At 41.0% G+C, this 25920-nt stretch overlaps 1 protein-coding gene across 6 annotated transcripts in view; it reads left to right on the top strand.

Annotated features, from left to right (window-relative positions):
- The first annotated feature begins 8758 nt into the window (after positions 1-8758).
- Positions 8759-25920, top strand: part of CARD8 (caspase recruitment domain family member 8) — a 47508-nt gene continuing 30346 nt past the window's right edge. For 4 of the 6 annotated variants that reach the window (XM_072756067.1, XM_072756076.1, XM_072756057.1 and 1 more), the window contains exons 1-3: positions 8778-8899; positions 23477-23580; positions 25211-25333. In XM_072756067.1, coding sequence (XP_072612168.1) covers positions 23522-23580; positions 25211-25333 — 182 coding nt within the window. In that variant the 5' untranslated portion in view covers positions 8778-8899; positions 23477-23521. Of the gene's footprint in view, positions 8934-23476; positions 23581-25210; positions 25334-25920 lie in introns of all 6 variants that reach the window. The other 2 variants (XM_072756084.1, XM_072756051.1) reach the window with 1 other exon arrangement.

Below are 25920 nucleotides of genomic sequence, written 5' to 3'. Positions count from 1 at the left end.
AGATTCTCTCTCTCTTCCTTTACCCATCTCCCCCTGCTGGTGCTGCCTCTCTCTCTCTTAAAAAAGAAAAAAGAAAAGAAAAGAAAGCCTAAAAACAGTCATGGTTTTATTAAAGAAACTGAAGAACAAGAAAGCAATGCGATTTGGCCAAGGTCACACAGGTATTGTATATAGGAATCAGCATGAACCCTGAGTCAGTATGATGCAAAATACCTTCTTCTCTACAGTGATCCTGGTCCCTTCTGTGTTGTACTTAACCACTTACATCTCTTTCTATACACTTTTTAAGAAGATCCCTGAGGGTGGGGAGCTAGTCTAGACCACCTGCACCTCCGGTATCATGCATATCAATGTATGAACTTGAAGATTGTTAGAAGATGAATAGATGAGTGTACAGCAAGATAGAGCCTCTCTAGGATTCCAATGAAAACTGGAAAGTGATGAAGGAGAGGTGCTCCAAGCTTGGAGGGAGGGGATGGGATGGGATTGAAGTAGAAGAATCATCAAGTTTCCCTAAATTCATAGTCTCCTGAAAATGGACTGGGAATCCTGAAGATGTGCATGTAAGGTCTGTCTGGGCAACATGCAAAAGAGAATGAACACTATCTCCACAGAGAATTATGTCTTTAAGGGCCATCTGGGTGGCCCAGTCAGTCAAGCATCTGGCTCCTGATCTCAGTTCTGGGTTTGATCTCAGGGTCATGTGTTCAAGCCCTGAGTTAGTCTTCACACTGGGCATGGAGCTTACTTCAGAAAAAAAAAAGGAAATATGTCTTTAAGCTGGGCATAATTTGTGAACTCCATAAGAGTGCTATCCATTTCTGAGTCTGCAACTCTTCCTTCTGCCCAGGTAAAGCCTTTCTGAAGGAGCACTGCCGGCAGCTGCAAGCCAGGCTGGGAGACCTGAATGGAGTACTGGATGACCTTCAGGACAGTGAGGTCTTCACTGAGGAAGAGAAGGAGCTGGTGCAGCAGTGCCCTACACAGCAGCAGAGGAATGAGACCCTGCTGAGGATGGTGGAGAAGAAAGGGCACTAGGCCCTGGGGATTCTCTTCCAAAGCCTTCATAGAAGAGATCCTTACCTGATGTCCTACCTCAGCCAGCAGAGTTTACAACAGTGACTCAGGTGGATACTCACGAAGAGAGAATCCAGTGTTCTCCATTGAAAATGAACAAACAGGGGTGCTTGGGTGGTTCAGTGGATTAAGCATCTGACTCTTGATTTCAGGTCAGGTGTTGATCTCAGGGTCATGATGTTGAGCCCTGCATTGGGCTCAGCGCACAGCTTGGTCTGCTTGAGATCCTCTCCCTATCCCCCTCCTCCCATTCTCTCTCTCTCTCTTTCTCTCTCTCAAATGACTTGAATAAATCTTTTTTAAAAAGGAAAGAAAATGGATAGATGAATATGTGATCTTGAGTTCAGTGTCCAAGACAAAAGGGGTCCAAGTTACACCTATCCATCACACAGGTTTTATTGAGGACTGATTTGTAACTGGGCAAATACCTATTACTGTATCCTAATATCATTTAAATTTTTTAATGTTATTTATTTGTCAATTAACCTATAATGTAATATTGGTTTCAGAGGTTGAGTTCAGGATTAATCAGTCTTATATAACACCCAGCACTCATTCTATCTTGTGCCCTCCTTAATGTCCATCACCCAGTTACCCCATCCCCCACCCTTTCTCCCCTCCAGCAACCCTTAGTTTGTTTCCTATGATGGATAGAGAATTTGTTAAGTTTAAAATAGGTGTTGAGAGTGCACCTGGGTGGCTCAGTTGATTAATGTCTGACTCTTGGTTTCAGCTCAGGTCATGATCTCCAGGAGTGGGATGGAGCCCCATGCTGGGCTTGCCTCCTGGTGCAGAATCTGCTTCAGAATGTCTCTCTCTTCACCCCCCCCACAAAATAAAATAATCAAAATCTATAAAATAAAATAAAGTAAAAAAAAAGGTGTTGGGGCTTCTGGCTAACTCAGTCTATAACAGCATGTAATGCTTGACCCTGAGGTTATTATTTTGAGTCCCACGTTGAGCTATGAGCTTATTTTAAAAACAACAAAAAAGGTTTATTAAAAAAATGTGTCCTAAAATTTTCAGGTCATCATAAAAAAATAGAGAATGAGATTATTATCAAAGCCAGGAAAGGAAAAAAAAAGGGGAAAAAGAAAACATTCTCGATCAAACATAAAGTAAGAAAGGTTAAGGAAAGAATCTTAAAATAAGAAGACAAAATAGAAATCACAAAAATTATGGTAGAAAGAAATCACAATATGACAGTAGTGACACACATATTATATTGTTTGATTAATATACAGTCTGGACATTTCCTCGTCTGATAGTCCTTGACAATCAGATTAGGAAAAATAGAGGTTTTATTTTGTTTGCCTCTAAGAAGGAAAGCACATGGCTAAAAACATGTATTATTTTGTAATAAAGGAAAATTTTATTTTATTTATTTTTATATTTAAAGATTTTATTTATTTATTTGAGTGAGAGAGAGTGAGAATGAGCAGTGGGAGGGAGAGGGAGAAGGACAAGTAGACTCCCCACTGAATAGGTAGCCCATTGTGGGGCTCAATCCCAGAATTTAGGGATTATGACCTGAGCTGAAGGCAGATGATTATGTTCTACATGTCTTTCAAATAAACTTTAAAGTTGTCATAAACCAAATTAGCCTTGGTGTCCCTCGAAAGATGAATGGATAAAGAAGATGTGGTTTATGTATACAATGGAATATTATTCAGCCATTAGAAACGACAAATACCCACCATTTGCTTTGACGTGAATGGAACTGGAGGGTATTATGCTGAGTGAAATAAGTGAATCGGAGAAGGACAAACATTATATGGTCTCATTCATTTGGGGAATATAATAAATAGTGAAAGGGAATAAAGGGGAAAAGGAGAAAAAATAAGTGGGAAATATCAGAAAGGGAGACAGACATGAAAGACTCCTAACTCTGGGAAACGAACTAGGGGTGGTGGTAGTGGAGGTGGGCGGCGGGTGGGAGTGACTGGGTGATGGGCACTGAGGTGGGCACTTGATGGGATGAGCACCTAGTGTTATTCTATATATTGACAAATTGAACACCAATAAAAAATAAATTTATAAAAAAAACCAAATTGGCACTTGAGAAAATATGATGAAAATATAAACACAGTTTACAATAAAATGCATTATACTTAAAATAACTTGTATATCAGCTTGCAGTTTTCATCTGCAAGCAAAGCATGGTGATAATCAACATATTATTATTACCACATAAAGGAATCGAAGCTAAAGTTGCTGAGAGCAAAGTAAGATGGGTGTTAAGGCACCTGGCTGGCTTAGTTGGCAAAGCCCTTGACTCTTGATATCATGGTTGTTAGTTCGAGTTCCCCACTGGGAACAGAGATTACTTAAATGTAATTTATATGGGGAGAAATATTAGATTAACAGCAGACCTCTCCACAGAGACCTGGAAGGCCAGAAAGGGCTGGCAGGATATATTCAGGGTCCTAAATGAGAAGAACATGCAACCAAGAATACTTTATCCAGCAAGGCTCTCATTCAAAATGGAAGGAGAGGTAAAGAGCTTCTAAGATAGGCAGAAACTGAAAGAATATGTGACCTCCAAACCAGCTCTGCAAGAAATATTAAGGGGGACTCTGTAAAAGAAAGAGGAAGCCCAAAGAAATAAGTAAAAAAAAACAGGGACTGAGTAGGTATTATGAAGACACTAAATTCATATCTTTCAATAGTTAACTCTGAACGTGAATGGGTTTAATGATCCCATCAAAAGACGCAGGGTTTCAGACTGGATAAAAAAGCAAGACCCATCCATTTGCTGTCTACAAGAGACTCCTTTTAGACCTAAGGACACCTACAACCTGAAAATGAAAGGTTGGAGAACCATTTACTATTCAAATGGTCCTCAAAAGGAAGCAGGGGTAGCAGTCCTCATATCAGATAACTTAAAGTTTATCCCAAAGATTGTAGTAAGAGGTGAAGAGGGACACTATATCATACTTAAAGGATCTATCCAACAAGAGGACCTAACAATCATGAATATTTATGCCCCTAATGTTGGAGCTGCCAAGTATATCAATCAAGTAATAACCAAAGTAAAGACATACTTAGATAATAATACACTTATACTGGGAATCTTCAACATGGCACTTTCTGCAAATGACAGATTTTCTAAGCACAACATCTCCAAAGGACCAAGAGCTTTAAATGATTCACTGGAGCAGATGGATGTCACATATATTTACAGAACTTTACATCCAAACGCAAATGAATACACATTCTTCTCAAGTGCACATGCAACTTTCTGCAGAATTGACCACATACTGGGTCACAAATCAGGTCTTTAAAATTTTTTTTTTTAATTTTTATTCTTTTCACAAATCAGGTCTTAACCGATAGCAAAAGATTGGGATTGTCCCCTGCGTATTTTCAGCCCATAATGCTTTGAAACTTGACCCAAATCACAAGAAGAAATTTGGAAGAAATTCAAACATGTGGAGGTTAAAGACCATCCTGCTAGAAGATGAAAGGGTCAACCAGGAAATTAGAGAAGACTTAAGAAGATTCATAGAAACTAATGAGAATGAAGATACAACTGTTCCAAATCTTTGGGATACAGCAAAAGCAGTCCCGAGAGGGAAATACATCGCACTACAAGCATCCCTCAAAACACTGGGAAAAACTCAAATACACAAGCTAACCTTGCACCTAAAGTAACTGGAGAAGGAACAGCAAATAAAACCTACACCCAGCAGAAGAGAGTTAATAAAGATTCAAGCAGAACTCAATGAAATAGAGACCAGAAGAACTGTAGAACAGATCAACAAAACCAGGAGTTGGTTCTTTGAAAGAAATAATAAGATAGATAAACCATTAGCCAGCCTCATTAAAAACAAAAGAGAAAAGACTCTAATTAATAAAATCACGAATGAAAAAGGAGAGACCACAACCAATACCAAGGAAATACAAACGATTTTAAAAACATATTATGAGCAGCTATACACCAATAAATTAGGCAATCTAGAAGAAATGGAAGCATTTCTGGAAAACCACAAAACTACCAAAACTGGAACAGGAAGAAAAGGAAAACGTGAACAGACCAGGGAGGAAATTGAAGGAGTCATCAAAAACCTCTCAAGACACAAAAGTCCAGGGCCAGATGGCTTCCCAGGGGAATTCTATAAATGTCTTAAGAAGGAACAATATCTATTCTACTAAAGCTGTTCCGAAAGATAGAAAGGGATAGGATACTTCCAACCTCATTCTATGAGGCCAGCATCGCCCTAATTCCAAAATCAAACAAAGACCCCACTAAAAAGGAGAATTATAGACCAATATCCCTGATGAACACAGATGCAAAAATTCTAAACAAGATACTAGCCAATAGGATCCAACAGTACATTAAGAAGATTATTCACCATGACCAAGTGGGATTTATCCCTGGGATGCAAGGCTGGTTCAACACTCGTAAAGCAATCAGTGTGATAGATCATATGAACAAGAGAAAAAATAAAACGATATGATCCTCTCAATAGATGCAGAGAAAGCATTTGACAAAATACAGCATCCATTCCTGATCAAAAATCTTCAGAATGTAGGGATAGAGGCAACATTCCTCAGCATCTTAAAAGCCATATACAAAAAGCCCACAGCAAATATCATTCTCAATGGGGAAACACTGAGAGCCTTCCCCCAAGATCAGGAACACGACAGGGATGTCCACTCTCACCACTGCTATTCAACATGGTACTAGAGTCCTAGGCTCAGCAATCAGGACACAAGAAGAAAAGGCATTGAAGTTGGCAAAGAATAAGTCAAACTCTCCCTCTTTGCAGATGACATGATAGTGCACGTAGAAAACCCAAAAGACTCCACCCCAAGATTGCTAGAACTCATACAGCAATTCGGCAGTGTGGCAGGATACAAAATCATGCACAGAAACCAGTGGCATTTCTCTACACTAACAATGAGACTGAAGAAAGAGAAATTAAGGAGTCAATCCTATTTACAATTGCACCCAAAAGCATAAGATACCTAAGAATATACCTAACCAAAGAGGTAAAGGATCTATACCCTAAAAACTACAGAACACTTCTGAAAGAAATGGAGGAAGACACAAAGAGATGGAAAGATATTCCATGCTCATGGATTGGAAGAATTAATATTGTGAAAACGTCAATGCTACCCAGGGCAATTTACACATTTAATTAAATTCTTATCAAAATACCATGGACTTTCCTCAGCAAGTTGAAACAAATCATCTTAAGATTTGTGTGGAATCAGAAAAGACCCCGAATAGCCAAGGGTAATATTGAAAAAGAAAACCAGAACCAGGGGCATCACAATGCCAGATCTCAGGTTGTACTACAAAGCTGTGATCATCAAGACAGTGTGGTACTGGCACAAAAACAGAACATAGATCAATAGAACAGAATAGAGAATCCAGAACTGGGCCCTCAACTCTATGGTCACCTAATATTTGATAAAGCAGGAAAGACTATCCACTGGAAAAAGGACTGTCTCTTCAATAAAAGGTGCTGGGAAATTTGGACAGCCATGTGCAGAAGAATAAAACTAGACCATTTTCTTACACCATACACAAAGATAAATTCAAAATGGATGAAAGATCTAAATGTGAGACACGAATCCATCAGATCCTAGAGGAGAACACAGGCAATACCCTTTTTGAACATGGCCACAGCAACTTCTTGCAAGATACATCTATGAAGGCAAGGGAAACAAAAGGAAAAATGAACTATTGGGACTTCATCAAGATAACAATCTTCTGCACAGCAAAACAGTCAACAAAACTAAAAGACAACCTACAGAATGGGAGAAGATATTTGCAAATGACAAATCAGATAAAGTGCTAGTATCCAAGACCTATAAAGAACTCACGAAATTCAACAGCAAAGAAACAATCCAATCATAAAATGGGCAAAAGATATGAACAGAAATTTCACAGAGGAAGACATAGACATGGCCAAAAAGCACATGAGAAAATGCTCCACATCCCTGGCCATCAGGGAAATACAAATCTAAACCACGATGAGATATCACCTCACACCAGTGAGGATGGTGGAAATTAACAAGACAGGAAACAACAAAGGTTGGAGAGGATGTGGAGAAAGGGGAGCCATCTTTCAGTGTTGGTGGGAATGTGAACTGGTGCAGCCACTCTGGAGAACTGTGTGGAGGTTCCTCAAAGAGTTAAAAATAGATCTGCCCTACGACCCAGCAACTGCACTACTGGGGATTTACCGCAAATATACAGATGCAGTGAAACGCCGGGACACCTGCACCCCGATGTTTCTAGCAGCAATGTCCACAATAGCCAAACTGTGGAAGGAGCCTCGGTGTCCATCGACAGATGAATGGATAAAGAAGATGTGTTCTATGTATACAGTGGAATATTACTCAGCCATTAGAAATGACGAATACCCACCATTTGCTTCAACGTGGATGGAACTGGAGGGTATTATGCTGAGTGAAATAAGTCAATTGGAGGAAGACAAACATTATATGGTCTCATTCATTTGGGGAATATAAAAAATAGTGAAAGGGACTGAAGGGGAAAGGAGAGAAAATGAGTGGGAAATTTCAGAGAGGGAGACAGAACATGAGAGACTCCTAACTCTGGGAAATGAACAAGGGGTAGTGGGAGGGGTGGTGGAAGGGGGGTTGGGGGTGACTGGGTGATGGGCACTGAGGGGGACACTTGATGGGATGAGCACTGGGTGTTATGCTATATGTCGTCATATTGAACTCCAATAAAAAAATATACGAAAGAAGGAAAGAAAAAAGCCAGCAAGCCAGGCATCAATTAGGACAATGACATCCAGATCCTAGCTAATGCTGAAATTTGGATTGCTTTTATTGCTATTTTACATATTAGAAAACTGAGGTTGTTTGACAAAGTTAGTCAAGCTATTATATCAAAATATTACATATATCTTAATTTTAAAAAGATTTTTAAAAATTTATTTGACAAAGAGAGAGACAGAGAGAACAATCAGGGGATGCTGCAGAGGGAGAGGGAGAAGCAGACTCCAGATGAGAAGGGATACAGATGCCAGGTCTCTATCGCAGGAGCATTAGATTATAAATAACAGGCTTTTTGTAAAGAGGAAGTCCCTACTCCTCATCTGACCTAACCTCAGCCTTTTCCGCTGAGCCACCGAGGGATCCCCTGAATAAAATGTATTTTTTTTGTTTGTTTTTTTAAAAAAAGGTATTTTCATTGCGTTCCACCAGGACCTTGACCTGAGGGCCACTGGCAGAATGTGTTTGCCCAAACGTGTCTGGCTAATAAATTCCCTCCTAACAGATTGGATTGATAAGTATCTAAATTGACCTTCTCAGAATAAACTCAGGTTGCTGGAGGAAACACAGGCCCTCCCTAGCAAAGGGGGTGCTAACTCTCTCTCACACTGTTCCTTCTCCTAGTACATGTGGGGCTTCCCCCTCATTTCCCAGGTTAGTGTCTATAATTGGAACCAGCTGTCTCTGCTTAGTCTCTTTGAGGACCGGGACTTTACGGAATATTCCCAAGGAGCTGTCAAAGCTCCCTTTGTTTTGGACAGATTCCCTGTCTTCCCTGGCCTGCCTGACATGGACTGCCTAATTCCACTTTGGTGGAAAACAAATGAACACAAATGTGCATCTGCTCATCTGTTGGAGCTGACAGGCTTTAGGACCCAGAATGTTGTTGTTCTGCCTCTGGGCAGCACCCTGCCTCTTCTGCTTCCCCAACTCCTCTTCCTGTTTCTGTACAACCTTAAGTGTGGCCTGTGGACACTGCTCACTCCAGATTTCCCCACCATTTCTCCTGGTGGTACAAATGGACAGTGGGAAACAAATTGATTGACTTCTAAAGGGAATCCAGGTACAGTATAATTTACTATTTAAACTAATTTCAGGTTTTGGTTTAATTAAAATAAAAAGGTCTTTATCTTTTTAAAAGAATTTATTTATCTATTCATGAGAGAGAAAGAGAGAGGCAGAGGCAGACTCCCCTCTGAGCAGGGAGCCCCCTGAGCCCCTCTGACCCGGACTCGATTCCAGGACCCTGGGATCTGACCCCGGAATCATGACCTGAGTGGAAAGCAGATACTCAACCAGTGAGCCACCCAGGTGCCCCTAAACATGTCTTTTTTAAAAAATTCTTTTTTATTATTATTTTTAAACATGTCTTAAAGTTACCAACATTAGATGTGAAACTTGTGTTCTACCAAGAGTTACTGAGGGTCCAATAAGATCATGATCCCTGTGGCAGTTGGTCAGCAAACAGATAACTTACAATGATGGTGAATTATCTGTCTCAAAGTTTTCATGGGTAATTGCTAAGACAGCTTTCAAAGTCTTTGGTGACCTGAAACTTAGAAGTTTTGCTCAGATGATAAATTGGGATTGAATTCATTAGATGGTCTAGGTTTTCTCCAAACAGGATAAAGTACTAGAGCATTGATTACCAGATGTAGGCTTGTGCTTTTGACTTCTTACTGCAAAAATACCCACAAAACAACAACAACAACAACAAAAAACCCCAAATATTTGAATCTGCTTGTAAACATAGCTTGTGCTTAAAGGACTCATAAATTTGCCCTCTAAAGAGTTTTGGTGTAACAGTTCATATTTGGTTGCTACTTAGTTTGTACTAAGAGTTAAAATTCTGCTAAGTGTAATTGAAGACTTTCAGAAAGAATGGAAACAACTCTGCATGTAGAAAAGTAGGAGATACGTAAGCAAGATGTAAGGAATGGGAAAATATTTTTGTTAAGGTAAAAGAAGGTGATTTTTTTCCTAAATAAGACAGGTTGTTTGAAAATAAATGACTTGGACCGAAGCTGGATGTGAAGGAAAGTTGTGGAAGGTTTATGAAGGGAAATCTTAGGGAAAACATTTGATATGTGGTCAGGATGGACTAAGATTAAAATGAATGGATTCTAAAGGTACATCAGTAGAAGATTGAAATTATGCTTACTTTCAGTTCAAAAGACAAAGTTTTCTTAAATCGTTGGTCTCGTCTTTATAAAATGTAAAAAAAAAAAAAAAGTTGTTTTTTCTTTATCCAGGAAAACCAGTTTCTATTTTTTGTCTTTTCAGGTCTTTGATTACTTAGTTAAAGCTTCTCATTATTGAAAGACCTAAGTTTTGCTAACAATTGTCTGACCCTACATATTTGCCTTCAGAATCTTAAGGTCATTTTTGTCAAATAAATAATTAAGTTTTGGGTTTTTATAATGAACTATAATCCTACGTAGGCCCATTCTTTATAACTTTCTGAGGTTTTGTTTTAAGATTTTATATATTTATTCATGAGACACACAAAGAGAGGCAGAGACATAGAGAGAGGGACAAGCAGGCTCCATACTTGATTCTCAATCACTGATCACCCAGGTGCCCCATCTGGGTGCACCCAGGTTTTTAACAAACTTCTCCAAGATTTAAATGATAAACAAAGCAGTTTTGACCAATTAGGCTTGTTTATATGGTTATGTTAAGGTACGTGGGAAGCACCAACAAACAAATAATGATAAGCCCTAGGTTATATTGTCTGGGTAAATGTAATAACTATTGTTGAGGGCAGCCTGGGTAGCTCAGCGGTTTAGCACCGCCTTCAGCCCAGGGCCTGATCCTGGAGTCTTGGGATCGAGTCCCTCGTCGGGCTCCCTTCATGGAGACTGCTTCTCCCTCAGCCCGTGTCTCTGCCTCTCTCTCTCTCTCTGTCTCTCATGAATTAAAAAAAACAAACTATTTTTCAGATGATATGCCACTCTTAAAGTTTTAATATGTTTTGGTAATAAGGTCATCACTTAATATTCTAATAATTAAAATGTTATATGTCTCAAGAATAACTAAATTTCCTTGCCAGCTATATTGTCACCTCCCATCAGCTCTTTAGCTGTGCCCATTTTTGTTTTAATTAATTTTTATTGGTGTTCAATTTACCAACATACAGAAAAACACCCAGTGCTCATCCCGTCAAGTGTCCACCTCAGTGCCCGTCACCCATTCCCCTCCAACACCCACCCTCCTCCCCCCTTCCACCACCCCTATTTCGTTTCCCCGAGTTAGGAGTCTTTATGTTCTGTCTCCCTTCCTGATATTTCCCAACATTTCTTCTCCCTTCCTTTATATTCCCTTTCACTATTATTTATATTCCCCAAATGAATGAGAACATACACTGTTTGTCCTTCTCCGATTGACTTATTTCACTCAGCATAATACCCTCCAGTTCCATCCACGTTGAAGCAAATGGTGGGTATTTGAAGTTTCTAATTGCTGAGGAATATTCCATTGTATACATAAACCACATCTTCTTTATCCATTCATCTGTTGATGGACACCGAGGCTCCTTCCACAGTTTGGCTATTGTGGCCATTGCTGCTAGAAACATCGGGGTGCAGGTGTCCCGACGTTTCATTGCATCTGAATCTTTGGGGTAAATCCCCAACAGTGCAATTGCTGGGTCGTAGGGCAGATCTATTTTTAACTCTTTGAGGAACCTCCACACAGTTTTCCAGAGTGGCTGCACCAGTTCACATTCCCACCAACAGTGTAAGAGGGTTCCCTTTTCTCCGCATCCTCTCCAACATTTGTGGTTTCCTGCCTTGTTAATTTTCCCCATTCTCACTGGTGTGAGGTGGTATCTCATTGTGGTTTTGATTTGTATTTCCCTGATGGCAAGTGATGCAGAGCATTTTCTCATGTGCATGTTGGCCATGTCCATGTCTTCCTCTGTGAGATTTCTCTTCATGTCTTTTGCCCATTTCATGATTGGATTGTTTGTTTCTTTGGTGTTGAGTTTAATAAGTTCTTTATAGATTTTGGAAACTAGCCCTTTATCTGATATGTCGTTTGCAAATATCTTCTCCCATTCTGTAGGTTGTCTTTTAGTTTTGTTGACTGTATCCTTTGCTGTGCAAAAGCTTCTTATCTTGATGAAGTCCCAATAGTTCATTTTTGCTTTTGTTTCTTTTGCCTTTGTGGATGTATCTTGCAAGAAGTTACTGTGGCCGAGTTCAAAAAGGGTGTTGCCTGTATTCTCTTCTATGATTTTGATGGACTCTTGTCTCACATTTAGATCTCTCATCCATTTTGAGTTTATCTTTGTGTATGGTGAAAGAGAGTGGTCCAGTTTCATTCTTCTGCACATGGATGTCCAATTTTCCCAACACCATTTATTGAAGAGACTGTCTTTCTTCCAATGGATAGTCTTTCCTCCTTTATCAAATATTAGATGACCATACATTTCAGGGTCCACTTCTGGGTTCTCTATTCTGTTCCATTGACCTATGTGTCTGTTTTTGTGCCAGTACCACACTGTCTTGATGATCACAGCTTTGTAGTACAACCTGAAATCTGGCATTGTGATGCCCCCAGATATGGTTTTCTTTTTTAAAATTCCCCTGGCTATTCGGGGTCTTTTCTGATTCCACACAAATCTTAAAATAATTTGTTCTAACTCTCTGAAGAAAGTCCATGGTATTTTGATAGGGATTGCATTAAACGTGTAAATTGCCCTGGGTAACATTGACATTTTCACAATATTAATTCTGCCAATCCATGAGCATGGAATATTTTTCCATCTCTTTGTGTCTTCCTCAATTTCTTTCAGAAGTGTTCTGTAGTTTTTAGGGTATAGATCCTTCACCTCTTTGGTTAGGTTTATTCCTAGGTATCTTATGCTTTTGGGTACAATTGTAAATGGCATTGACTCCTTAATTTCTCTTTCTTCAGTCTCATTGTTAGTGTGTAGAAATGCCATTGATTTCTGGGCATTGATTTTGTATCCTGCCACGCTACCAAATTGCTGTATGAGTTCTAGCAATCTTGGGGTGGAGGCTTTTAGGTTTTCTATGTAGAGTATCATGTCATCGGTGAAGAGGGAGAGTTTGACTTCTTCTTTGCCAATTTGAATGCCTTGAATGTCTTTTTGTTGTCTGATTGCTGAGGCGAGGACTTCCAGAACTATGTTGAACAGCAGTGATGAGAGTGGACATCCCTGTCTTGTTCCTGATCTTAGGGGAAAGGCTCCCAGTGCTTCCCCATTGAGAATGATATTTGCTGTGGGCTTTTCGTAAATGGCTTTTAAGATGTCGAGGAAAGTTCCCTCTATCCCAACACTCTGAAGTGTTTTGATCAGGAATGGATGCTGTATTTTGTCAAATGCTTTCTCTGCATCTAATGAGAGGATCATAGGTTCTTGGTTTTTCTCTTGCTGATATGATGAATCACATTGATGGTTTTACGAGTGTTGAACCAGCCTTGTGTCCCGGAGATAAATCCTACTTGGTCATGGTGAATAATTTTCTTAATGTGTTGTTGGATCCTATTGGCTAGTATCTTGTTGAGAATTTTTGCATCCATGTTCATCAGGGATATTGGTCTGTAATTCTCCTTTTTGGTGGGGTCTTTGTGTGGTTTCGGAATTAAGGTGATTTTGGCCTCATAGAACGAATTTGGAAGTACTCCATCTCTTTCTATCTTTCCAAACAGCTTTAGTAGAATAGGTATGGTTTCTTCTTTAAACGTTTGATAGAATTCCCCTGGGAAGCCATCTGGCCCTGGACTCTTGTGTCTTGGGAGGTTTTTGATGACTGCTTCAATTTCCTCCCTGGTTATTGGCCTGTTCAGGTTTTCTATTTCTTCCTGCTCCAGTTTTGGTAGTTCGTGGCTTTCCCGGAATGCATCCATTTCTTCTAGATTTCCTAATTTATTGGCATACAGCTGTTCATAATATGTTTTTAGAATCATTTGTATTTCCTTGGTGTTGGTAGTGATCTCTCCTTTCTCATTCATGATTTTATTAATTTGAGTCTTCTCTCTCTTCTTTTTAATAAGGTTGGCTAATGGTTTATCTATCTTATTAATTCTTTCAAAGAACCAACTCCTGGTTCTGTTGATCTGTTCCACAGTTCTTTTGGTCTCGATATCATTTAGTTCTGCTCGAATTTTAATTAACTGTCTTCTTCTGCTGGGGGTGGGGTCTATTTGTTGCTTTTTCTCTAGTTCCTTTATGTGTAAGGTGAGCTTTTGAATTTGAGTTCTTTCCAGTTTTTGAATGGATGCTTGTATTGCAATGTATTTCCCCCTCAGGACTGCTTTTGCTGCGTCCCAAAGATTTTGAACGGTTGTATCTTCATTCTCATTAGTTTCCATGAATCTTCTCAATTCTTCCTTAATTTCCTGGTTGACCTTTTCATCTTTTAGCAGGATGGTCCTTAACCTCCACGTGTCTGAGGTCCTTCCAAACTTCTTGTTGTGATTAAGTTCTAATTTCAAGGCATTTTGGTCTGAGAATATAGATTCTCTTGAGTCCCCCGAAAGATCGGGGACTATCCCGATCTTTTGGTATCGGTTCAGACCCGATTTGTGACCCAGTATGTGGTCTATTCTGGAGAAAGTTCCATGTGCACTTGAGAAGAATGTGTATTCAGTTGAGTTTGGATGTAAAGTTCTGTAGATATCTGTGAAATCCATCTGGTCCAGTGTATCATTTAAAGCTCTCGTTTCTTTGGATATGTTGTGCTTAGAAGACCTATCTAGTATAGAGAGAGCTAGATTGAAGTCACCAAGTATAAGTGTATTATTATCAAAGTATTTCTTCAGTTTGGTTATTAATTGGTTTAAATATTTGGCAGCTCCCACATTCGGGGCATATATATTGAGGATTGTTAAGTCCTCTTGTTGGATAGATCTTTTGAGTATGAGATAGTGTCCCTCTTCATCTCTCACTATAGTCTTCGGGGTAAATTTTAATTTATCTGATATGAGGATGGCTACCCCTGCTTTCTTTTGAGGACCATTTGAATGGTAAATGGTTCTCCAACCTTTTTTTTTTTTTTAATTTTTTTTTTTTTTTATTTATTTATGATAGGAACACAGTGAGAGAGAGAGGCAGAGACACAGGCAGAGGGAGAAGCAAGCTCCATGCACCGGGAGCCCGACGTGGGATTCGATCCCGGATCTCCAGGATCGCGCCCTGGGCCAAAGGCAGGCGCCAAACCGCTGCGCCACCCAGGGATCCCGGTTCTCCAACCTTTTATTTTCAGATTGTAGGTGTCCTTCTGTCTAAAATGAGTCTTTTGTAGACAGCAAATAGATGGGTCCTGCTTTTTTATCCAGTCTGAAACCCTGCACCTTTTGATGGGGTCATTAAGCCCGTTCACGTTCAGAGTTACTATTGAGAGATATGAGTTTAGTGTCATCATATCTATTCAGTCCTTGTTTTTGTGGATTGTTCCACTGAACTTCTTCTTAAAGGGGAATTTTAAGAGTCCCCCTTAAAATTTCTTGCAGAGCTGGTTTGGAGGTTACATATTCTTTCAGTTCCTGCCTGTCTTGGAAGCTCTTTATCTCTCCTTCCATTTTGAATGAGAGCCTTGCTGGATAAAGTATTCTTGGTTGCATGTTCTTCTCATTTAGGACCCTGAATATATCCTGCCAGCCCTTTCTGGCCTGCCAGGTCTCTGTGGAGTGGTCTGCTGTTACCCTAATATTCCTCCCTATAAAAGTCAGGGACTTTTTTTCTCTTGCTGCTTTAAGGATCTTCTCCTTATCTTTGGAATTTGCAAGCTTCACTATTAATGTCGAGGTGTTGATTGGTTTTTGTTGATTTTAGGGGGGGATCTCTCTATTTCCTGGATCTGAATGCCTGTTTCCCTTCCCAGATTAGGAATGTTTTCAGCTATGATTTGTTCAAATACATATTCTGGCCCTCTGGCCCTTTCGGCGCCCTCGGGAACCCCAATTAAACGTAGGTTTTTCTTCCTCAGGCTGTCATTTATTTCCCTTAATCTATCCTCATGGTCTTTTAATTGCCTGTCTCTTTTTTCCTCAGTTTCCCTCTTTGCCATCAACTTGTCTTCTATGTCACTCACTCGTTCTTCCACCTCGTGAAGCCTCGTCGTTAGGACTTCTAGCTTGGATTGCATCTCATTTAATTGATTTTTAATTTCTGCCTGATTGGATCTAAATTCTGCAGTCATGAAGTCTCTTGAGTCCTTTATGGTTTTTTCTAGAGCCACCAGTAGCTGTATAATAGTGCTTCTGAATTGGCTTTCTGACATTGAATTGTAATCCATATTTTGTAACTCTGTGGGAGAGAGGACTGTTTCTGATTCTTTTTTTTTGAGGTGAGGTTTTCCTTCTAGTCATTTTGCTCAGTGCAGAGTGGCCAAAAACAAGTTGTATTGGGAAAAGGAGAAAAAGAGAGAGAAGGAAAGAAAAGAGAAAAAGAAAAACGAGAAAGAAGAAAAAAAAAGGGGGGGGGAAAGAGAAGAAAAAGAGAAAGAAAAAGAGAGGAGGAAAAAAAAAGGGTGGGGTGGGGTGGGGGAAGCAATCAGAAATCAAGAAGAAAGAAAGAAAGAAAAGCACAAAACAAAACAAAAACAAAAAAACAAAAACAAAAACAAAAAAACACGGGGGAGTATCTTCCGATTCTGTGTACTTTAAGTCCCTTGACTTTCCTTGGAACTGGTCCGTCTCGCTGGTCTTCTGGGGGAGGGGCCTGCTGTGCTGATTCTCAGGTGTTAGCACTTGGGCAGCTGCTCTGCCCCTGCCTGGTGCAGGGCTCAGTGGGGGTTGTTCACCCCGTGAGGCCCCGGGAGGAAGCCACAGTGGCGCGGGGAGCTCTGGGACCCTGGAGTCAGCCCCCGCAGTAACTCCGGGGCTCTCAGTCTGCAAGGCCTGGAGGCTCTGGGGCGGGGCCGCTGATCTGCTCAGCTCCAGGAAGGAGCGTCCTTGCGGTCCTGGGCCCTCCCGGCCTCTGCCTGTCCCGGGGGAGGCCGGATCCTGGGCTGTGTCCCGTCGCTCTGTGCTCCGGGGCTTGCGCTGTTGGATTCGCGCTCCCGGCGGTGCAGCCCCCTTCGCGGAGCCGCAGCCCGAGCCCCTCCGAGCTGTTCCCGGAGCCGAGCCACCCCCTCTGCGCGGAGCTTCTTCCTCTGCCCGAGCCGCCGCCGCCGAGCTGCTCCTGGGGCCGCGCAGCCCCCTCCGCGGAGCCACCGCCCGAGCCCCTCGGAGCTGCTCCGGGTCCCGCCGTGCGCGCTGCAGCCCTTAGGGAGCTCGGCGCACTCTCCCAGGACGCAGTTCCTCTGTTACTGTCCCAGGGAGCCCGAGGGCATCCCCGCCTTTCTGGGGATCCTGCTCCAATTCCCCGGGAGGCCTTTCCGCTAGGAAGGTTGGTGCAGCTCCTGCTCCTCCGGGACGGGGCTCTCCTGTCCTGGGGACACTCGCCCCGGACTCAGCCCAGCTCCTCGCGGGGCCCCTCCCCTTTGGATGCCTTTTGTTTCTTTATTTCTTTTTTCCCCGTCTTCCTACCTTGATAGAAAGAAAGCAGGGGTAGCCATCCTTATATCAAATAAACTAAAATTTTCCCCGAAGACTGTAGTGAGAGATGAAGAGGGACACTATATCATTCTTAAAGGATCTATCCAACAGGAGGACTTAACAATCCTCAATATATATGCCCTGAATGTGGGAGCTGCCAAATATTTAAACCAATTAATAACCAAAGTGAAGAAATACTTAGATAATAATACACTTATACTTGGTGACTTAAATCTAGCTCTTTCTACCCTCGATAGGTCTTCTAAGCCCAATATCTCCAAAGAAACGAGAGCTTTAAATGATACACTGGACCAGATGGATTTCACAGATATCTACAGAACTTTACATCCAAACTCAACTGAATACACATTCTTCTCAAGTGCACATGGAACTTTCTCCAGAATAGACCACATTCTGGGTCACAAATCGGGTCTGAACCGATACCAAAAGATTGGGATCGTCCCCTGCATATTCTCAGACCATAATGCCTTGAAATTAGAACTAAATCACAACAAGAAGTTTGGAAGGACCTCAGACACGTGGAGGTTAAGGACCATCCTGATAAAAGATGAAAGGGTCAACCAGGAAATTAAGGAAGAATTAAAAAGATTCATGGAAACTAATCAGAATGAAGATACAACCGTTCCAAATCTTTGGGATGCAGCAAAAGCAGTGCTAAGGGGGAAATACATCGCAATACAAGCATCCATTCAAAAACTGGAAAGAACTCAAATACAAAAGCTAACCTTACACATAAAGGAGCTAGAGAAAAAACAGCAGATAGATCCTACACCCAGCAGAAGAAGAGAGTTAATTAACATTCGAGCAGAACTCAACGAAATCGAGACCAGAAGAACTGTGGAACAGATCAACAAAACCAGGAGTTGGTTCTTTGGAAGAATTAATAAGATACATAAACCATTAGGCAGCCTTATTAAAAAGAAGAGAGAGAAGACTCAAATTAATAAAATCATGAATGATCACTACCAACACCAAAGAAATACAAACGATTTTAAAAACATATTATGAACAGCTATACGCCAATAAATTAGGCAAAATAGAAGAGATGGACGCATTCCTGGAAAGCCACAAACTACCAAAACTGGAACAGGAAGAAATAGAAAACCTGAACAGGCCAATAACCAGGGAGGAAATTGAAGCAGTCATCAAAAACCTCCCAAGACACAAGAGTCCAGGGCCAGATGGCTTCCCAGGGGAATTCTATCAAACGTTTAAGGAAGAAACCATACCTATTCTACTAAAGGTGTCTGGAAAGATAGAGAGAGATGGGGTACTTCCAAACTCGTTCTATGAGGCCAGCATCACCTTAATTCCAAAACCAGACAAACACCCCACCAAAAAGGAGAATTACAGACCAATATCCCTGATGAACACAGATGCAAAAATTCTCAACAAGATACTAGCCAATAGGATCCAACAGTACATTAAGAAAATTATTCACCATGACCAAGTAGGATTTATCCCTGGGACACAAGGCTGGTTCAACACTCGTAAAACAATCAATGTGATTCATCATATCAGCAAGAGAAAAACCAAGAACCTATGATCCTCTCATTAGATGCAGAGAAAGCATTTGACAAAATACAGCATCCATTCCTGATCAAAACTCTTCAGAGTGTAGGGATAGAGGGAACATTCCTCAGCATCTTAAAAGCCATCTACGAAAAGCCCACAGCAAATATCATTCTCAATGGGGAAGCACTGGGAGCCTTTTCCCTAAGATCAGGAACAAGACAGGGATGTCCACTCTTACCACTGCTATTCAACATAGTACTGGAAGTTCTCGCCTCAGCAATCAGACAACAAAAAGACATTAAAGGCATTCAAATTGGCAAAGAAGAAGTCAAACTCTCCCTCTTCACCGATGACATGATACTCTACATAGAAAACCCAAAAGCCTCCACCCCAAGATTGCTAGAACTCATACAGCAATTTGGTAGCGTGGCAGGATACAAAATCAATGCCCAGAAATCAATGGCATTTCTATACACTAACAATGAGACTGAAGAAAGAGAAATTAAGGAGTCAATCCCATTTACAATTGCACCCAAAAGCATAAGATACATAGGAATAAACCTAACCAAAGAGGTAAAGGATCTATACCCTAAAAACTACAGAACACTTCTGAAAGAAACGGAGGAAGACACAAAGAGATGGAAAGATATTCCATGCTCATGGATTGGCAGAATTAATATTGTGAAAAAATCAGTGTTACCCAGGACAATTTACATGTTTAATGCAATCCCTATCAAAATACCATGGACTTTCTTCAGAGAGTTAGAACAAATTATTTTAAGATTTGTGTGGAATCAGAAAAGACCCCGAATAGCCAGGGGAATTTTAAAAAAGAAAACCATATCTGGGGGCATCACAATGCCAGATTTCAGGTTGTACTACAAAGCTGTGGTCATCAAGACAGTGTGGTACTGGCACAAAAACAGACACATAGGTCAATGGAACAGAATAGAGAACCCAGAAGTGGACCCTGAACTTTATGGTCAACTAATATTCGATAAAGGAGGAAAGACTATCCGTTGGAGAAAGACAGTCTCTTCAATAAATGGTGCTGGGAAAATTGGACATGCACATGCAGAAGAATGAAACTAGACCACTCTCTTACACCATACACAAAGATAAACTCAAAATGGATGAAAGATCTAAATGTGAGACATGAATCCATCAGATCCTAGAGGAGAACACAGGCAACAAACACCCTTTTTGAATTTGGCCACAGCAACTTCTTGCAAGATATATCTATGAAGGCAAGGGAAAGAAAAGCAAAAATGAACTATTGGGACTTCATCAAGATAAAAATCTTCTGCACAGCAAAACAGTCAACAAAACAAAAAGAAACCTACAGAATGGGAGAAGATATTTGCAAATGACGTATCAGATAAAGGGCTAGTTTCCAAGATCTATAAAGAACTTCTTAAACTCAACACCAAAGAAACAAACAATCCAATCATGAAATGGGCAAAAGACATGAAGAGAAATCTCACAGAGGAAGGCATAGACATGGACATAATGCACATGAGAAAATTCTCCGCATCACTTGCCATCAGGGAAATACAAATCAAAACCGCAATGAGATACCACCTCACACCAGTGAGAATGGGGAAAATTAACAAGGCAGGAAACCACAAATGTTGGAGAGGATGCGGAGAAAAGGGTTACAGTGTTGGTGGGAATGTAAACTGGTGCAGCCACTCTGGAGAACTGTGTGGAGGTTCCTCAAAGAGTTAAAAATAGATCTGCCCTTCGACCCAGCAACTGCACTACTGGGGATTTACCCCAAAGATACAGATGCAATGAAATGCCGGGACACCTGCACCCCGATGTTTCTAGCAGCAATGTCCACAATAGCCAAACTGTGGAAGGAGCCTCGGTGTCCATCGAAAGATGAATGGATAAAGAAGATGTGGTTTATGTATACAATGGAATATTACTCAGCCATTGGAAACGACAAATACCCACCATTTGCTTCAACGTGGATGGAACTGGAGGGTATTATGCTGAGTGAAGTAAGTCAATCGGAGAAGGACAAACAGTGTATGTTCTCATTCATTTGGGGAATATAAATAATAGTGAAAGGGAATAGAAGGGAAGGGAGAAGAAATGTGTGGGAAATATCAGGAAGGGAGACAGAACATAAAGACTCCTAAATCTGGGAAACGAACTAGGGGTGGTTGGAAGAGGGTGAGCGCGGGGGGAGGGGGTGAATGGGTGACGGGCACTGAGGGGGGCACTTGACAGGATGAGCACTGGGTGTTATTCCGTATGTTGGTAAATTGAACACCAATAAAAAATAATTTATTAAAAAAGAAGTGGTTTGCCTAAGCTAGACAACTTGAGGTACACTTCAGAGTAATTAACATAATAGCTTTGGCTGCCTCTTTGGTGGGACTCTGGGTTACCCTAAGACTACAACACAAAATAAGCAAAACAGTATGTTTACTCAGCAGGACTCTAAATGATACTTCCCAGGCACTAGCTGTACTTAACCAAAAATTAAGGGAAGGCAGAGAGGGACTTTCTGAAACCACCTTTGATTAGCCACTATTGATTATCTACAATTGCTACCTCCTCATTTAGGATTCAAGGAGTTTCCTCACGTGTGTTATTTTAACATTGCAGATAACTCTCACAAAGTGTCCCAATTGATAGGGAGGGGACATTCTTGAACAATTAAATAAGATCAAGATAGCCACTGATCTATTTAGTGGAATTGGTAATTGAGGATCTTATCTAAGAGATGTGATCACAATCTGGAGCTTGACATTCTTTTTATGCTTGTTCTTTTTCATGTACTGATGCAAGTATCATCTGCTGCCATCATGACCTCCTGCTCCCCCCCACCCCGGAGCGATACCTCAGCCCCCCCCCCCCCCCCGCCTGGATAGATTCTAACTACCATACAGCATGCTACCTCATTTCAATGGGCAGCAGCCAGAGCGGTCCTGTCTCATACCCTAATGGCAGTTAGGATTACTAAACCAGGGGGGGAGAATGAGTAAGGAAAGGGTTAAGGTACAGGCAGGGAGAGATAGGGGGCCTCTGACTAGGGTCTGAAACTATTCCTGGCAGGCAGAAGCCCTAAGCCAGAGTGAACAGTAGATAAGGGAATGGAGCAGACCACCTGACCCCAGAAGGTTAGGGAGTAGGTTTCTTTGGCGGTTACATTATAATCATAAATGGCAGTTACATTGTAAATGACCACACCTCAAGAAGGAAGTCTCTATGAGCTTTATCAGTAGCCCTTGCTCAATCCAAGAGGGCACAAGAATCTCAAGGCCAGGAGCTTCCTGTCAAGTTTTCAATTAAAGACTGACCGTAAAAATCCTCAGTGGCAAGCCATTTGGGACCACTCTCACTCAAGAGAGCATTTTCTTTCTTTTCTGCTTTCACTTTCACTTAATAAACGTCCACTTTACTTCACCCTTTTGTGTCCACAAGATTCATTCTTGGGCTCCCTGAGATAAGACCTCTGCAATTCTGCAATTTTTCTAATGTAATGAAGCACGCCGTTATAAGATGATGAACTTAATCAATACGTGTTGTGTATATTCTGACATGCTCCCCGGGCCTGCCGCTCCCCATCTCTCTCCCTCTCCTCGGGCCTCCCTAGTCCTTGAGACACAGCAATGTTGAAATTGGGCTAATTAATACCCCAACAATGGCCTCTCAGTATTCAAGCAAAAGAAGAGTCAAATGCCTTATCAGTTTCAATGGAAGGCTACGAGTGATGATGCTTAATGGGGAAGGCAAGTTGAAAACTGACATAGGCCAAAAACCAAACTTCTTGTGCAAGTTAGCCAAGTTATGAATGCAATGGAAAGTTCTCGAAGGAAAGGAAAAGTGCTACTCCAATGAACACACAGATGACAAGAAAGCAAAGCAAACTTATTGCTGATGTGGAGAAAATTTAATGGTCTGGAAGGAGGAGCAAACCAGCCACAACATTCCCTGGAGCCAAAGCCTCACCCAGAGCAAGGTCCTGACTCTCCTTATTCTCTGCAGGCAGAGAGAGGTGTGGATGCTACAGAGGACACAGTCGAACCTCACAGAAGTTGGTCTGTGAGGTTTAAGACACAAAGCCATCTCCATACCTTATAAATTGCAAGGCGGTGTGGGCTAAGTGAAACTGTTCTTCTTTCCCATTTGGTATGTTTTTTTCTCCAGTAGTTTGTCCCACTGTGTTGCTGCAAATTCTTATGTGGATTCCAAATGCCTCCCAGAGCTGTTTCTGTTTCTGGGTAGCTGTGTAATTGTTGATTTTCATCAGTGGAATGGGGGCTGGGGTCTCCTCTACCGCCATCTTGGTGATCTCACTTCTCTGACCTAGGAGCTATCTCTATATCTAGGAGCTATTCTCTATCTTTTGTATTTGCACATAGAGGGTTAGATATGAAATAAAGCAGCATTTAAGGTTTATAATCTTTCTTGGTTTCTCTCCAAAGTGCCAGCATTGCTGGAAACAATTGTACCGATGTATTTCTTTTGAACTGGACAATGAACAATTTTGTATATCCCGGACAGATATAACACTAACTTGTATCTTCAGGTTTTTCCAACTTATTTGAATACAATTTCCTTCTTTTTCTGTTCTCAGTGTTAATAGAGGTGTAATGGAGAGACAAACACACTGGCTGTTAACATGGAAAGAGATACATTAAAGAAAGAGATGCACAGATGCACAAGATGCCATCTGACACGGTGAGAGTATATCTATTAAGCCGTTGAGGGCTCTTGATGGTTTTGATTCTTCTGTATCTCATTACTGTTCCATGAAATACTGAGTACTATGGCCTTTCTTTCTTTCTTTCTTTCTTTCTTTCTTTCTTTCTTTCTTTCTTTCTTTTTTCTTTCTTTCTTTCTTTCTTTCTTTCTTTCTTTCTTTCTTTCTTTCTTTCAAGATTTTATTTATTTATTCATGAGAGACATGAAGAGAGAGGCAGAGACATAGGCAGAGGGAGAAGCAGGCTCCCCGCAGGGAGCCCTCTTTTTTTTTTTTTTTTTTTTTTTTTTTTAGTGAAAAGCCTCAGCTTACATTTTTTTTAAAAATATTTTTTCTTTATGAGAGAGAGAGATAGCAGGAGCCAGGGTGAAGGGCAGAGGGAAATGAGAAGCAGACACCATGATGAGCAGGGAACCCAGTGAGGGGCTGGATCTCAGGACTTTGAGATCACAACCTGAGCTGAAGGCAGATACTTAACTGAGTACCCAGGCACTCCGCTGCTCACAATTTTATTTATTCACTCTTCTCATCATACTTGGAGGGGAAAACCTGCCTAAAGGCACCAAGATGTATTACTTAGACTTCTTATCTCCATTGTCAGGTAATAACACCTTGCCTCTTACCACAATACCTTCAGACCTGAGCACAAGCGACTCTGTGGGTGTTCCTCCAACTCTTTCCCGGATGCCATGGCAATGCTTTTGACCATCTGATGGCATGAGTCAAACTCACTAAGCTGTATCCATGAGTGCTTCAGCTGCTCCTCATCAGCTGCTTTCCAGAGGGTCACGTCTTATCTGTGACCAATTAATGCACATTTTTGCAGAATCATAGAACTTGCAGTAACAAATCAGTTGGACCAAAGATTCAGCTACTATGGCATATGTAAAATCCCCACATGCTAGGGAATTTGGAGGATCACTGAAGTGAGTTTATTTTCTTTGGGAGCCTAATGTTTTCTAGCTTGGGTACTAAGTAATATTACCCTTCTATAATTAATCATCATAAGGATTTGTGTCATATCCTTATTTAAAAGTTAGAAAACAGATATTTACCTCAGAGAGTGAAGCAACAATTTTGACATGAATGGAAGTTCTAAGAAATGGCAGTGCCAACCTGTGGATTCTTGTCTCTTTGGTGTCCAGAGTCAGGACAGACTCACCCTAAATAGATATTGCGTTTTGGGAAGTATAATTCATGTAGTGTCATGCAACTTTATAAAAGTTTCCTTCTTTTTTAGGGCCTCTGAAGGATAGCAGTTGAGTAAGGAACTTTCTACAACCACCATGTTACTGGTACACAATATTGTTATACAAGTTATATGCGAGTCTATAGTGAGTCTTGCCAGGTATTACGTATACATTGATGAACATGAAGGGTTAAGAATCAAATGTTGCATGACTCCTGAGGTGAGATCACTGTCTGCTGAGTGGAGAAGGAGAACAGTTAATACAGTGAAATAAGTGGATTTCAGGGTGGACATCAGAGATTGCATCTCTGAAGATGGAGTATCTGATTTGTTACTTCCACTACATCACAGTGAAGAGACCGTCCCACCATCAAGTTCCTCACACAGAATCCAATGACAACTCCCTTGTGTTTTCCCAGGCCGGGTGAGTGTACCTGTGATGCAAACACAGTGGACCAGCCCTCAGAGAGCACCAAGCTGTCAGATGAAAGCCTGAAGTCCCCGCCCTCTTCTCAGGACACAGACTATGATGACATTAATAGGTAAGGGATACTATATTTGGGAGTGGGGAGGGGGAGAAGATTTGGATCTTGTCCTTCTATCTCATAGAGATTCATGAAAAGCAAAGACATTTAGATTATTTGCTTAAGTGCCCACATATTCTTTCTTTTTTGTCACTATAATTTTTTATTTGAGATAGTTTAAGACTCATGGGAAGTAGTAACAAATGTACAAAAGGAGCAAAAATGAACACTCAACCCAAATGATAATACCCTTTATAAAAATAGTCATTGTCAAAACCAGGAAGTTGACATCGACCCAGTACTATTAACTCAGATTACAAACTTTGTTTCAAGGCAATATTTGGCAGCCTGGAAAATATTGCTGAGAAGCACAAGAAATCTTCTGTCCTGCTTTATCTATCCACCCCTTCTCAACGCAATTTTTCCACATAGGGGACCATGGCTAGTAGTACTCCATGAACTACTTTATTTGGTTGAACCAATGCCAGATACTCCAATGCCAGTCTCTGTTCAACTGGACTGTAGCAGATGATTCAGATCAGGGCTATCAAGAGAAATCTTGCCACAATAGGCATATTTCATATCCGGGGTGTCTAATATGGAAA

The sequence above is a fragment of the Vulpes vulpes genome, chromosome 1, assembly GCF_048418805.1.
Source record: "Vulpes vulpes isolate BD-2025 chromosome 1, VulVul3, whole genome shotgun sequence".
Taxonomy (NCBI): domain Eukaryota; kingdom Metazoa; phylum Chordata; class Mammalia; order Carnivora; family Canidae; genus Vulpes; species Vulpes vulpes.
Note: the sequence above shows the minus strand (reverse complement) of the source record. Positions and strands in the feature narration are given on the sequence as shown.